The following is a 15,097-nucleotide window of genomic DNA, read 5'->3' on the forward strand; positions in this document are numbered from 1 at the left end:
TAAAGTGGTTGTTCCACTGGATATTATAGGTGAATGCACCAATTTGTAAGTCGCTCTGGATAAGAGCGTCTGCTAAATGACTAAAATGTAAAATGTAAATGTATACTCTGACCTTGAGGTTACTGCCATTCTTTCCCTTCATGCATTTATTGATGAAGTCACAGCTATACAGACAGGTTGGCTACTGTGGAGAAGCAGGGGGTAGGGGGGTGTGTGTGTGTGTGTGTGTGTGTGTGTGTGTGTGTGTGTGTGTGTGTGTGTGTGTGTGTGTGTGTGTGTGTGTGTGTGTGTGTGTGTGTGTGTGTGTGTGTGTGTGTGTGTGTGAAACCTCCTTAGTGAATCTGTCCAGTACACGTGTACTCAGGGACCCAATAAGAGCCTCTTCTCCTCGTCATCCCCTCTCCATCACTAACAGATCCTCTGACCTCAAGCACCTCAGCCTCCCCCATTTCTCTCAGACATCAGCTTCATGCTGCTCCTAATATACAGTGCCTTCAGAAAGTATTCATACCCCTTGACTTATTCCCCCCAAAATTGATGTTTTTCTCACCCATCTACACACAATACCCCATAATGACAAAGTGAAAACATGTTTTTAGAAGTGTTTGTAAATGTATTGACAATCAAATATAAAAATATCGAATTTACAGACAGTTGAAGTCGGAGGTTTACATACACCTTATCCAAATACATTTAAACTCAGTTTTTCACAATTCCTGACATTTAATCCAAGTAAACATTCTCTGTCTTTGGTCAGTCAGGATCACTTCTTTATTTTAAGAATGTGAAATGTCAGAATAATAGAAGAGAGAATGATTTATTTCAGCTTTTATTTCTTTCATCACATTCCCAGTGGGTCAGAAGTTAACATACACTCAATTAGTATTTGGTAGCATTGCCTTTAAATTGTTCAAGTTGTGTCAAACGTTTCGAGTAGCCTTCCACAAGCTTCCCACAATAAGTTGGGTGAATTTTGGCCCATTCCTCTTGACAGAGCTGGTGTAACTGAGTCAGGTTTGTAGGCCTCCTTGCTAGCATACGCTTTTTCAGTTCTGCCCACAAATTTTCAATAGGATTGAGGTCAGGGCTTTGTGATGGCCACTCCAATACCTTGACTTTTTTGTCCTTAAGCCATTTTGCCACAACTTTGTAAGTATGCTTGGGGTCATTGTCCATTTGGAAGACCCATTTGCGACCAAGCTTTAACTTCCTGACTGATGTCTTGAGATGTTACTTCAATATATCCACATAATTTCCTCCCTCATGATGCCATCTATTTTGTGAAGTGCACCAGTCCCTCCTGCAGCAAAGCACCCCCACAACATGATGCTGCCGCCCCCGTGCATCACGGTTGGGATGGTGTTCTTCGGCTTGCAAGCCTCCCCCTTTTTCCTCCAAACATAACGATGGTCATTATGGCCAAACAGTTCTATTTTTGTTTGATCACACCAGAGGACATTTCTTCAAAAAGTACGATCTTTGTCCCCATGTGCAGTTGCAAACCGTAGTCTGGCTTTTTTTATGGTGGTTTTGGAGCAGTGACTTCTTCCTTGCTGAGCGGCCATTCAGGTTATGTCGAGATAGGACTCGTTTTACTGTGGATATAGATACTTTTGTACCTGTTTCCTCCAGCATCTTCACAAGGTCCTTTGCTGTTGTTCTGGGATTGATTTGACCTTTTCGCACCAAAGAACGCGTCTCCTTCCTGAGCGGTATGACGGCTGCGTGGTCCCATGGTGTTTATACCTGCGTACTATTGTTTGTACAGATGAGTGTGGGACCTTCAGGTGTTTGGAAATTGCTCCCAAGGATGAACCAGACTTGTGGAGGTCTACAATTTTTTTTATGAGGTCTTGGCTGATTTCTTTTGATTTTCCCATGATGTCAATCAAAGAGGCACTGAGTTTGAAGGTAGGCCTTGAAATACATCCACAGGTACACCTCCAATTGACTCAAATTATGTCAATTAGCTTATCAGAAGCTTCTAAAGCCATGATATCATTTTCTGGAATTTTCCAAGCTGTTTGAAGGCACAGTCAACTTAGTGTATGTAAACTTCTGACCCACTGGAATTGTGATACAGTGAATTATATGTGAAATAATCTGTCTGTAAACAATTGTTGGAAAAATTCCTTGTGTCATGCACAAATGTCCTAACCGACTTGCCAAAACTATAGTTTGTTAACAAGACATTTCTGGAGTCATTAATACTAGTTTTTCAACCACTCCAACCTAAGTGTATGTAAACTTCCGACTTCAACTGTAAGTATTCACACCCCTGAGTCAATACTTTGTAGAAGCACTTTTAGAAGCAATTACAGCTGTGAGTCTTTCTGAGTAAGTCTCTTAAGAGCTTTCCACACCTGGATTGTGCAACATCTTCCCATTGTTATTTTCTAAATTCTTCAAGGGCTGTCAATTTGGTTGTTGGTCAATATTAGGCAACCATTTTCAGGTCTTGCCATAGATTTTCAAGTAGATTTAAGTCAAAACTGTAACTCGGAAACTCAGTAACATTCACTCCAGTTTAGATTTGGCCTTGTGTTTTAGGTTATTGTCCTGCTGAAAGGTGAATTCATCTCCCATTGTCTTTTGGAAAGCAGACTTAATCTGTTTTTTTCCTAGGATTTTGCCTGTTCTCCATTCCATTTGTTTTTTATCCTGAAAAACTCGCCAGTCCTTAACGATTGCAAGCATACCCATAACATGATCAGCCACCACTATGCTTGAAAATATAGAGTGCGGTACTCAGTAATGTGTTTTATTGGATTTGCCCCAAACATACGGTAACACTTTGTATTCAGGACAAAAAGGTCATTGCTTTGCCACATTTTTTGCAGTATTACATTAGTGCCTTATTGCAAACAGGATGCATGATTTAGAATGTTTGTATTCTATACAGGCTTCCTTCTTTTCACTCTGTCAATTAGGTTAGTATTGTGGAGTAACTACAATGTTTGTCCATCCTCAGTTTTCTTCTATCACAGCCATTAATTAATAACTTCACCATGCTCAAATGGATATTCAATGTATGCTTTTTCTGTTTTTACCCATCTACCATTGGTGCCATTCTTTACGAGGCATTGGAAAACCTCCATTGGCCTTTGTGGTTGAATCTGTGTTTGAAATTCACTGCTCGACTGAGGGACCTTACAGATAATTGTATGTGTGGGGTACAGAGATAAGGTTGTCATATGTTAAACACTATTATTCCATGCAGTCCATGCAACTTATTATGTGACTTATTAAGTAATGTTTTACTCCTGAACTTATGTAGGCCTGCCATAACAAAGGAGTTGAATACTTATTGACTCAAGACATTTGAGCTTTTCATTTTTTATTAATTTGTAAACATTCAGAAAAACATAATTCCACTTTGACATTATGGGGTGTTGTGTGTAGGCCAGTGTCAAAAAATCTACATGTAATCAATTTTAAATTCAGGCTGTAACACAACAAAATGTGGAAAAAGTCAAGGGGTGTGAATACTTTCTGAAGGCACTGTAGAACTGTTCTTTCTCACTCGCTCCCCTCTGACATGGTCTAACAAGCCTGGTGTGACGTGTTGGGAAACCAGCATAATGACTGAGTGATGGGGTTATACCACATCGCTCTCTCTCGGGGGTGTGTGCATGTGTGTTGAGCCAATGACAGCACAGCTTACAAAGTATATGTCTGTGATTGTTGTCATCCTGGGAGACTTGGCTGGTGAATCCAGACCCTGACACCATGCTGCCCTGGCGGTCCCGCTCAGCCTCCACCACCACCACCTTAAGGACTGGCAGGGGCCTCCGGGGCCGAAGCAGGGTACTCCGGGCCAGGGGCTTGAGCAGCAGAGGGTTTAGCAGGGGCCTCAGGAGCATCAGGGGCTGGGGGAGAGGTGGAGGGTGGGGCAGAACAGCAGGAGTCTCGGGTACCTCACTGAGAAGATACGGAGGGGGGGGGGGGGGGGGGGGGTCATCTCTCACCATCTCTTTCTGGGTCAGACTGAACCAAACACCCCAGTGTCGTGTGTCCTGTCCAGCCATGTGATCTTAGCCCACTGGTGCATGTGTGATGAGTTGGAGAGAGTGTGTGTCCTGTCCAGCCATGTGATCTTAGCCCACTGGTGCATGTGTGATGAGTTGGAGAGAGTGTGTGTCCTGGGCCGTTTGGCCTGTCCTACTCTAGAGAGAAAGGATGAATTAACTAGGCCATACAGTGAGGCGTGCAGCATCCTAACTAAGAATGTCCTCGCTCTGGAGAGATGGACTGTATTTAAAGTAAATGTGTTGTTCTTTCTCGCCCTCTTTCTTTATTTCTCTCTCCCTCTCTCTTTCTCTCGCTGTGTCTCTCTCTCCTGTTTTTGCTACCTCTCTCTCATTTGCTTTCTTTATCTTCCCATACCTTCCTCTCTCTCTCCCCCCCTCAGGACACCGTGTCAGTCCATCGGCCTGGCTTCTATGCAGACAGGTTCTTCAAATTCATGAGCAGCAATGTGTTCAAGAAGAGCTCCTGTGAGTAGACCAGAGTAGACTATACTACCAGTCAGACTGACACACACACGGCTTCCAGGAAAACAAAGACCTGCTCAATTCACTTAGTGTTATGCTTGAATCTTGGTTTTGAACTTGATGTATTTAACTTGATCTCTTTTGAATGGATGTACTTTTTCACTGCAAATCCTCTGTTATGTATTTTGTATTGGGAGGTGAAACATTATGAGAAAATATGAAAGATATTGAACACTCAAACACACACGTAGGACTGTGTTCCCTTTGGTGGTAAGAGGACAAGTGATGTTATTTATCTGTGTGTTCCTCAGCCTTGAAGTCTTCTCCCATTAAGAAGGGTCGTGTGGGCCTGACGGTGCCTAAGTACACTGGCCCTGGAGCCGCCTGGTCAGCCAGCCAGCTGCCCTCGGAGAGAGATGATAACATATACGACCTGAGAGGAGCACGCAGCTTCCCCACGCTGGAGGACGAGGGTAGGGGGACCTAGATTATACAAACACCCCCCACCGTCAAATTCACACACTCCACCTTCACACAGCGCTATCATTTTATCCCAGCTGTTGACGGAGACTGAATGCAGGTGTTTTGATAACCTGTTCTGATTCTCTCTACCCACTACGCCCCCCCTTGTCTCTTCTCCTTCTCTCTCTCTCAGGGCGACCAGACCTTCTCCCCTGCACCCCTCCGTCGTTTGAGGAGGCGACCACGGCCTCCATCGCCACCACGCTCTCCTCCACTACCTCTCTGTCCATCCCAGAGAGGTCTCCTTCAGACGCTGGAGCAGAGCGCCCCCGCTACAGGAACCAGAACAACAGCTCTGAGAGAAGGTACAGCTATGGACAAAATGGCTTATTTATGGACTATGTATTCATGGAGTGTGTCCTCTATTTAATGAGAATTAAAACATAAGTCAAAATGTATAATATAATGGCTATACCATATTCATAACTGGATAAAAAACAATCCCTGGTTGTATTGAACTGTCAGAGCCACAGAACCGAGTTGATGTACCTACCCAGGTTTACAACATGTTAACTTCTCTGTGTGTTTCTCTGCAGGAGGCACACCCAGTCTGTCAGCCATGATGGGAGGTAACAACACTACTGTGCCTACATGGCCTGTTTGAATGCACAACTTATTCCGTTGCATAAAGGACTTGGTAGTTGGGTGTTCTTACAGCGCTAGTCATTCCGGCTCTGACCATTGAGTAAGGCCAATAGGCTAGGGTGTGTCAGGTCACTCTATTGGTCTGTGTTTTTATGGATGTGACCACCCTTCCTGTCGCTGAGTTGTATTGCGTGTGTGTGTGCGCCTGCTTGTGTGCTTACGCTTGTGTGTGTGCTTATTCACGTGTGTGTACTTAAAATACCAGTCAAAAGTTTGGACACACCTCCTCATTCCAGGGTTTTTCTTTATTTTTACTATTTTCTACATTGTAGAATAATAGTGAAGACATCAAAACTATGAAATAGCACATATGGAATCATGCAGTAACCAAAAATGTGTAAAACACATAAAAATATATTTTATATTTGAGATTCTTCAAAGTAGCCAACCATTGCCTTGATGACAGCTTTGCACACTCTTGGCATTCTCTCAACCAGCTTCATGAGGTAGTCACCTGGAATCCATTTCAATTAACAGGTGTGCCTTGTTAAAAGTTAATTTGTGCAATTTCTTTCCTTCTTAATGCGTTTGAGCCAATTAGTTGTGTTGGTATACAGAAGATAGCCCTATTTGGTAAAAGACCAAGTCCATATTATGGCAAGAACAGCTCAAATAAACAAAGAGAAATGACAGTCCATCATTACTTTAACCTGTTGGGTCTAGGGGGCAGCATTTGCACGTCTGGATAAAAAAAATGTACCCGATTTAATCTGGTTACTAATCCTACCCAGTAACTAGAATATGCATATACTTATTATATATGGATAGAAAACACTCTAAAGTTTCCAAAACTGTTTGAATGGTGTCTGTGAGTATAACAGAACTCATTTGGCAGGCAAAACCCTGAGACATTTTCTGACAGGAAGTGGATACCTGATGTGTTGTATTGAGTTTAAACCTATCCCATTGAAAAACACAGGGGTTTAGGAATATTTTGGCACTTCCTATTGCTTCCACTAGATGTCACCAGCCTTTACAAAGTGTTTTGAGTCTTCTGGAGGGAGATCTGACCGAACAAGAGCCATGGAACGGTGATGTCCCATTAGACACCTGGCGCGCTACTTCATGTTGGGTACCCTCGTTCCAATACGTTATAAAAGGCTATGCATTCGTCCACCTTGAATATTATTCATGTTCTGGTTAAAAAAGGCCCTAATGATTTATGCTATACAACGTTTGACATGTTTGAACGAACGGAAATATATTTTTTCCCCTCGTTCATGACGAGAAGTCCGGCTGGCTTACATCATGTGCTAACGAGACGGAGATTTTTGGACATAAATGATGAGCTTTTTTGAACAAAACTACATTCGTTATGGACCTGTGATACCTGGAAGTGACATCTGATGAAGAGAATCAAAGGTAATGGATTATTTACATAGTATTTTCGATTTTAGATCTCCCCAACATGACGTCTAGTCTGTATCGCAACGCGTATTTTTCTGGGCACAGTGCTCAGATTATTGCAAAGTGTGATTTCCCAGTAAGGTTATTTTTAAATCTGGCAAGTTGATTGCGTTCAAAAGATGTAAATCTATAATTCTTTAAATGACAATATAATATTTTACCAATGTTTTCTAATTTTAATTATTTAATTTGTGACGCTGACTTGACTGCCGGTTATTGGAGGGAAACGATTTCCTCAACATCAATGCCATAGTAAAACGCTGTTTTTGTATATAAATATGAACTTGATAGAACTAAAAATGCATGCATTGTCTAACATAATGTCCTAGGAGTGTCATCTGATGGAGATTGTAAAAGGTTAGTGTATCATTTTAGCTGGTTTTATGGTTTTGGTGACCCTGTCTTTGACTTGACAAAACATTACACACAACTCTTGTAAATGTACTGTCCTAACATACTCTAAATTTATGCTTTCGCCGTAAAACCTTTTTGAAATCGTAAAACGTGGTTAGATTAAGGAGATGTTTATCTTTCAAATGGTGTAACATAGTTGTATTTTTGAAAAATTTGAATTTTGACATTTATTTGGATTCAAATTTGCCGCTCTTGAAATGCACCTGCTGTTGATGGAGTGCACCACGGGTGGCACGCTAGCGTCCCACCTAGCCCCAAGAGGTTAAGACATAAAGGTCAGTCAACTTTGAAAGTTTCTTCAAGTGCAGTTGCAAAAACCATCAAGCACTATGATGAAACTGGCTCTCATGAGGACCACCACAGGAAAGAAAGACCCAGAGTTACCTCTGCTGCAGAGGATAAGTTCATTAGAGTGATGAGCCTCAGAAATTGGCAATTAACTGAACCTCAGATTGCAGCCCAAATAAATGCTTCAGAGTTCAAGTAATGGACACATCTCAACATCAACTGTTCAGAGGAGACTGTGAATCAGGCCTTCGTGGTAGAATTGCTGCAAAGAAACCACTACTAAAGGACACCAATAAGAAGAAGAGACTGTATGGGCCAAGAAACACGATGTTATAATAGTTGAAGTCGTGTTGAATGGACCAAACTGCAGGCGGAATGTGGATACTCATCTTTTAATGTAAAGAATAATAAATCAAAGCAAAGTATACACAGGAAACCAATAACCCGAAACTCACGACAGGCTTACTACAAAACAAAAGACTAGCAGTGTTAGCACAACCACCCACAAACCCAAGTGACAAACATACTCCTAAATATATGACTCCCAATCAGGAACAACGATCCCCAGCTGTTCCTGATCAGGAGTCACAAGACCAACACAGAAACAGACATACTAGACAACACATACAGACTTCTTCTGCCACATCCTGACCAAAATACTACACCACTACTCCCTCTGCTGGTCAGGACGTGACACACGAGCAATGGACATGAGACCAGTGGAAATCTGTCCTTTAGTCTGATGAGTCCAAGTTTAAGATTTTTGGTTCCAACCGCCGTGTCTTTGTGAGACGCAGAGTAGGTGAACAGATGATCTCTGCATTTGTGGTTCCCACCGTGAAGAATGGAGGAGGAGGTGTGATGGTGTGGGGATGCTTGCTGGTGACACTGTCTGAGATTTATTTAGATTTCAAGGCACACTAAACCAGCATTGCTACCACAGAATTCTGCAGCGATACGCCATCCCATCTGGTTTGCACTTAGTGGGACTGTCATTTGTTTTTCAACAGGACAATGATTCAACACACCTCCAGGCTGTGTAAGGTATATTTGACCAAGAAGGAGAGTGATGGGGTGCTGCATCAGATGACCTGGCCTCCACAATCACCCGACCTCAACCCAATTGAGATGGTTTGGGATGAGAGTGTGCAAAGCTGTCATCAAGGCAAAGGGTGGCTACTTTGAAGAATCTCAAATATATATATATATATTATTTTTTTTTAACACTTTTTTGGTTACTACATGATTCCATATGTGTTATTTCATAGTGTTGATGCCTCTACTATTATACTACAATGTAGAAAATAGTACAAATAAAGAAAAATCCTGGAATGAGTAGGTGTGTCCAAACCTTTGACTGGTACTGTACATTGAACGTGTGTGTACTTACATTGCACATCTGTGTGTGTGTAGGACCCAGGAGGAGGTGCGTGAGGAGGAGCAGCAGACCATCACGGTGGAGGTGGAGGTGAAGAGACATGACAGCGAGCCCATCATCTCGGCCCCACAGCCACAGCCATCTCCAGAGACCAGGTACACAGCCTCAACCTTACTCTACATAGATCAAGATTTATTACACAATCCCTGAGAGGAGGCTCAACTCTACTGAGCAGCACACCCAGTATCCAACACACTGAAACCAGAGCCATGCATTTACAGAGTTATTAACATTTCAACGGGCACCATGTTGGTATACTTAACATACTTGTCAGCACTCACTGTAACTCCAGGAATCCCAAGTATAAAGTCAGTGTTTCATATCCTACCTCTGATGGGGCTGCTCTTACCCCAATAGGAACCCGGGCCGCTGCTGCTACCGCACTTTTTACTAAAACTAACCCGAAAACGTCTCACCTGGACAGGCTAACACCTAGGTTATCTAACCCTCCGCTCTGGGAAGTGGGGCAGCCATGTTCCCATTTGGCGGTGATATTAAGTCCCCACCTTACACCTCACTCTAGGTTCCATTTCGTTATTGGGGTGCCTGTGGCCTGTTGCTATGCTGTTAAGTCCCTTGTTATGGACAGATAATCGCTGCCTCTGGATGTTCTCTGGAGCAGCCATCTAATTAGGTTAAGAGAGTACAGACAGACAGACAGACAGGCAGGCAGGCAGGCAGACAGACAGACAGACAGACAGACAGACAGACAGACAGGCAGGCAGGCAGACAGACAGACAGACAGACAGACAGACAGACAGACAGACAGACAGACAGACAGACAGACAGACAGACAGACAGACAGACAGACAGACAGACAGACAGACAGAGATCACAGTGACTGTAAAAGGGTGAGACAGACAGACATGGTATTAAGGTGAGACCACAGTGACTGTAAAAGGGTGAGACAGGGTAGTAGGGTGAGACCACAGTGACTGTAAAAGGGTGAGACAGGGTAGTAGGGTGAGACCACAGTGACTGTAAAAGGGTGAGACAGACAGACAGGTAGGGTAGTAGGGTGAGACCACAGTGACTGTAAAAGGGTGAAACAGAAAGACAGCATTGCATGAGGAAAGTTATGGAGTGGCCGGGCAGTGGAACTATGTCAGATGGGTCTGGGGGGGGGGTTGAGACCAAGTTAGACATATGGCCTCGGGGAGCTGGGTGGGGTAGTAGGGGAAGGGTGGAGGGGACGGGGTAGACAGGGGGACTGGGGAATTAGCCCCCTGGAGAACTTGCTCCTCAAAGCTGCCTCAGACTCACATACTTGTTGAGAGCAAGAGAGAAAAAGAGAGGTAGAAAGAGAGTTGAGGTCCCTGGTTGCATGGCAACTACAACACCAGCCCCTCACCCCCATTTAAATACTTATTTCCCAACAAACAGGTCCTTCTCCGAGTCTGAGATGATGTCACTGCTCTTTAGGAATGCCAGGCTTCACATTTCTGCCTCTCTATCTAAACACACAAGCTGAGAAAGAAATCTGGGATAAGCTTAAGTCATTCCTAGTAGTTAATGATCTGGGTCTTGACAATAGAGGGATTGTGGTGGCACTGTGCCATCTGGTAGTGTACGTCTTGGTTAGTGGCCTCTGTTCCCATTGATCTAATCAGTCAGTCACAGCTCTGCCTGTCTGGGCTGGTTTCAGAGAGAGAAGGAGTGGGAGGGAGAAGGAGAGAGAGAATGTGTGTGAGAGCAGGTGTGTACAGTAATTCTACCGTGTGTGTGTGACTGACCCCCCCCTTTATCTTCTCAGTGAGATAGCTGAGGCTTCTGCTGCTGTTGTTGCCCCACCCTCCACCTCTCCCCCGGCCCCTGATGCTCCTGAGGCCCCTGCTGAAGCCTCTGCTGCTGAGGCCCCTGCCAGTCCCAAGGTGGTGGTGGTGGAGGCTGAGCGGGACCACCGGGGCAGCATGGTGTCAGGGTCCGGCTGCACCAGCCAGGCCTCCCAAGACGACGAGGATGACGCAACAATCACAGACATCTACTTTGTAAGTTGTGCTTTCATTGGCACAACATACATGCACACGCACCTGGGTCGTATTCCTTAGGAAAACGTTTTAAAACATTTTGTAACAACAAAAAGACCGTTTCTCCCTGTTTCAGTTTGTCTTCATCCATTTAGTGCCTAATGAATAGGACCCTGGCCACACAAGGCACAGTCATGATAGATATTAAATACAAACTGCTACCATGTCTATAGGCATAGAGCACAGTTACAACATACAGTATCCTACAGTATCCTAGCTGCTAAATATCTCCTAGGTTTAAATCTGTCAGTCGGCAGGAATACAGCAGAACATGAAACAGACAACAGCAGACACTAGACTATTCACAGCCAGCTCCCATCATTTCCATTGGCCATCATTTCCATTTTTGATTTGTTAAATATTGTTTGTCCATGTGTGTGTAACTGCCACCCGTAATGCAGATGGTCAGTGTGTGTTATTAGTGTTGGGTCATGGGAGGGTGTGTGAGTCTCAGATTTGGATGCTGTGCTGCCTTTCTACAGAAGCGTTGACAGTAGGAATCCAGAGGGAGCAGAGAGAGAGAGTGAGGTGAGACACCTGCATGGGCGTGTGTTATACCAGAAGACACCACAGTGGTTTGGAGTGTTCAGACTGGGTTGGAGTGTTCAGAATGGTTCTGGGTTGTTCAGAGTGGGTTGGATTGAAGTGTTCAGAATGTTCTGGGGTGTTCAGAGTGGGTTGGGGTGGGTTGTGGTGGAGTGTTCAGAATGTTCTGGGGTGTTCAGAATGGGTTGGATTGAAGTGTTCAGAATGTTCGGTGGTGTTCAGTGTGGGTTGGATTGGAGTGTTCAGAATGTTCTGGGGTGTTCAGAGTGGGTTGTGGTGGAGTGTTCAGAATGTTCTGGGGTGTTCAGAGTGGGTTGACCAGAGTTTTCAGAATGTTCTGGGATGTTCAGAGTAGGTTGGGGTGGAGTGTTAAGACTGGGATTTGAGGTGTTTAAGGGTTAATTTAGTCAGTCCATCTCCCTAGCTTCATTTCTGCTTTGTCCTAAGCACTTTATGTCATCTCAATCTGGCACTAAACATAATTGAATGTGGGCCCAGACAAATAGGACAGTACTTCAGGCTATGAATTCAGCAGATAGGGAAGTTGAGATATTCTCTCTTTTGTTCAAACGTCTGTCTTAACTGCATGGCCCTTGTCCTCCTGAACAGATTACTTCTCTTCAGACAGCCTGATTTTGATCTGGCAGCTGTTATTGTAGAAGTCTAGGCTCTACGACACTGAGTTCGGAGCCAGAGCCATGCATTGATGTACGAGTCTGTGGTGAGAAGGGATGAGAAGTCCAGATAGGAAAGTTTCCTCTGGTGTTGCTCTGACGGGTGGACAGTCTCTCCTGCAATGACACACCTCACACTGTGACCCTGGAGGCTCTGAGGGTCAGTAGGTCTGTGTCTGAGAGCTCTTAGTCATCAGATGACCATCTCAACTCACCAGACCTGCTCTGCCTCTCTACTCTCATGCTGCAGTTCAGGAGAAACAGAGAGGCAACACTTAGACAACCACTATCACCGCTGTGTCTCTCCGTATCCATGCACCTGTGGTCATTTAGCCGGCCGAAGACACGTATTAGGTCATATAACATTCTAAATTGAATTCTAATAGCGTTCTAATTTAGGGCTTCTAAACGGTTTCATTCTATGGGTTGTATGGTTGTGTCATCTCATCATGTGTAATCTCAAAGCAAATACCAGTAAACGGCATGAAAAGATGATTGTCTTCTGGGATTTGACTGGTCAAAGTAGACATGACTCTTCATCAGAACAATGTGTGGGATATTGTACCAGTCCTGAGAGACGGAGCGGATATTACTTTGAGAGGTCATGGAGAGCGGGCTGAAGTGATTGTTCTAGTCAGAGCAGGCCCAGGGGAGATGGCAGAGAAGCACTTCACCAGCTACTGTTGAGTGGCTACAGCCTGAATTATTCATTTATCATCAGCAGTCACCACCTCCCTTTTACACTCATTCTATCTCTGTTTCTGTCTCACCCTCTCGCTCTGTCTTTCACTCTGTTACTCTGTCTCCTTCCTATCCCTCGCTCTGTTTCCCTTATCTTCCTCTCTTCTTCACGCCCTCTCTCCCTCTCTTTCACACTCCCTCTCTCCTCTGATTTATCTAAGCTGTGACAGAGGCTCAGGGTGGTGAGAGGAAGGAGAAAGGGGGGGGGGGGGGGGGGGGGGTGAGAGGAGGAGGGCACCAGACCTGTAAATCCATTCATCACATTTCATTTGTTCACCCTTCACCATCACAGTCAAAACAGCAACCATCTCTTCAACCACCTCTATAATGAACCTTTCATTTCCACCCGTGTTCCATCTTCATCTCATCTGTCTGTCCTCCATCCCTTTCACCCCTCTGTTCTCCCCCATCTCTCTCTCCCTCCTCTCTCTTTCTTCTTTCTCTCTCCACCCCCCCTTCTATCTGGGGGTGTGCTGTCAGCTTGCAGACGGGAGAACCTGGGTGTTCTCTCCAGTCCTGTCGGAGGAGAAAGCTGCAGTGTAAGTTAGTTGGACTCTCTATGGCTCCCAGCTCATAGTCCCAAGCTCTCGTAGTAGGCATCTATCTGCATTTTTGTCCCAAAAAATATATTTACATAGCCTTGTTCTGTTCAATGCTCTCTACCTATATATTACTCTGAATACCCCAGTTCATGGTTTTAAGTTCAAAAGAACACAAGATAAAAATTGCTGACACCATTCAAACCAATGAGGGTTCGGAACTTTAAAGCCAAATATCTCAGAATCATCTTTTTGCAGATAGAACCTTATAGTCCCAAGCTCTCATGTCTAGTCAATGCTTCAGTCAGTAGCACATGTTTATAAGGATATCAATGGCCTATAGCTGTGGATGGAGTTGTTGTAGCTTAGTCCTCCAGTCTGCTTACTTAGCGTCTTAGTGCTCTATCTGTAGCGATTCCTCAGTTGATCCTCAGACTTTGAAATAGACGGATCCGAATGAAAAGACATGCACAAGATCTCACACAAATGACTGATAAACTGACTTCCCTTGACGAGCATCTTTTCTCAGAGGATGCTTTATGGTGCCTTGATGCGTAAGAGGTCATGACACATTACATGCTTTACCTATTGTTGCAGATCATTTTTATTTCATCATGTGTTTTATATCATTTGAACAAAATGGGACATGGCCTTTTTTGTTAAGCTTCAGTCTGCAATCTGGAAATCTTTTCAATAGTAATTTCAAATCTTTATATCATTTTGTTGTTTTTCTTATAGCAGACTGTAGCTTTAACTTTATTCATCCACCTCATCCTCCGCTTAGGGTTTGTTCCTCTTCATGTTGAATCAAATCAAACGGCTGGAGAAGACTCTCCCTGTAGAGAGAGAGAGGGGGAGTGATGGGGCAGAAAAGGAGGAGAAAGAAGGGATGAGGTGGCTGAGTTATAGGAGGAGGCTCTTGGCTTCTCATTTGAGGCCATCTGTCTCTCTCCTCCCACTCCGTCTTCCCATCTCTTGCTCTCTCTCTCTCTCTCTCTCTCTCTCTCTCTCTTAAATTTGTTCTCAGTCTCTCCCTCTGTCTCTACCTGAGTGGCCTCAGAGACAGAGCAGCACTGAGGTGCTGTCCCGGCCAAACACTTACTGCACATAATAGTAAATGCAAGGCACAGAGCACTTTTCTTTATTGAGAATGAAGGGGGAAGATGCTTTGAGAGAAGATGTCCTTTTGGTTGTTGGCAGTGCTGGCACCCTCGCTTTCCACCAACCACCCGTCGCCAACCACCCACTCCCACCCTGTTTTCTGGCTGATGCATACTGTAGATTCATCCTTTTTCCTTGTCCACTTCACCTTGGCTTTTGAGATTGATGAGGGGTTAATCAAATAGAAATAGCATAGTCATAG

General features: G+C 44.2%; 1 protein-coding gene across 2 annotated transcripts in view; it reads left to right on the plus strand.

Moving 5' to 3' along the window:
- The window catches only part of LOC106573576 (phosphatidylinositol 4-phosphate 5-kinase type-1 gamma), a 79,476-nt gene that overhangs the window by 51,831 nt on the left and 12,548 nt on the right, over nt 1-15,097 (plus strand). For both annotated transcript variants that reach the window (XM_014148728.3, XM_014148730.3), the window contains exons 11-16: nt 4,412-4,496; nt 4,805-4,966; nt 5,149-5,320; nt 5,552-5,584; nt 9,183-9,302; nt 10,961-11,195. In XM_014148728.3, coding sequence (XP_014004203.1) covers nt 4,412-4,496; nt 4,805-4,966; nt 5,149-5,320; nt 5,552-5,584; nt 9,183-9,302; nt 10,961-11,195 — 807 coding nt within the window. The remainder of the gene's footprint in view (nt 1-4,411; nt 4,497-4,804; nt 4,967-5,148; nt 5,321-5,551; nt 5,585-9,182; nt 9,303-10,960; nt 11,196-15,097) is intronic.

Source organism: Salmo salar, chromosome 16 (genome assembly GCF_965601325.2).
Source record: "Salmo salar chromosome 16, fSalSal1, whole genome shotgun sequence".
Taxonomy (NCBI): domain Eukaryota; kingdom Metazoa; phylum Chordata; class Actinopteri; order Salmoniformes; family Salmonidae; genus Salmo; species Salmo salar.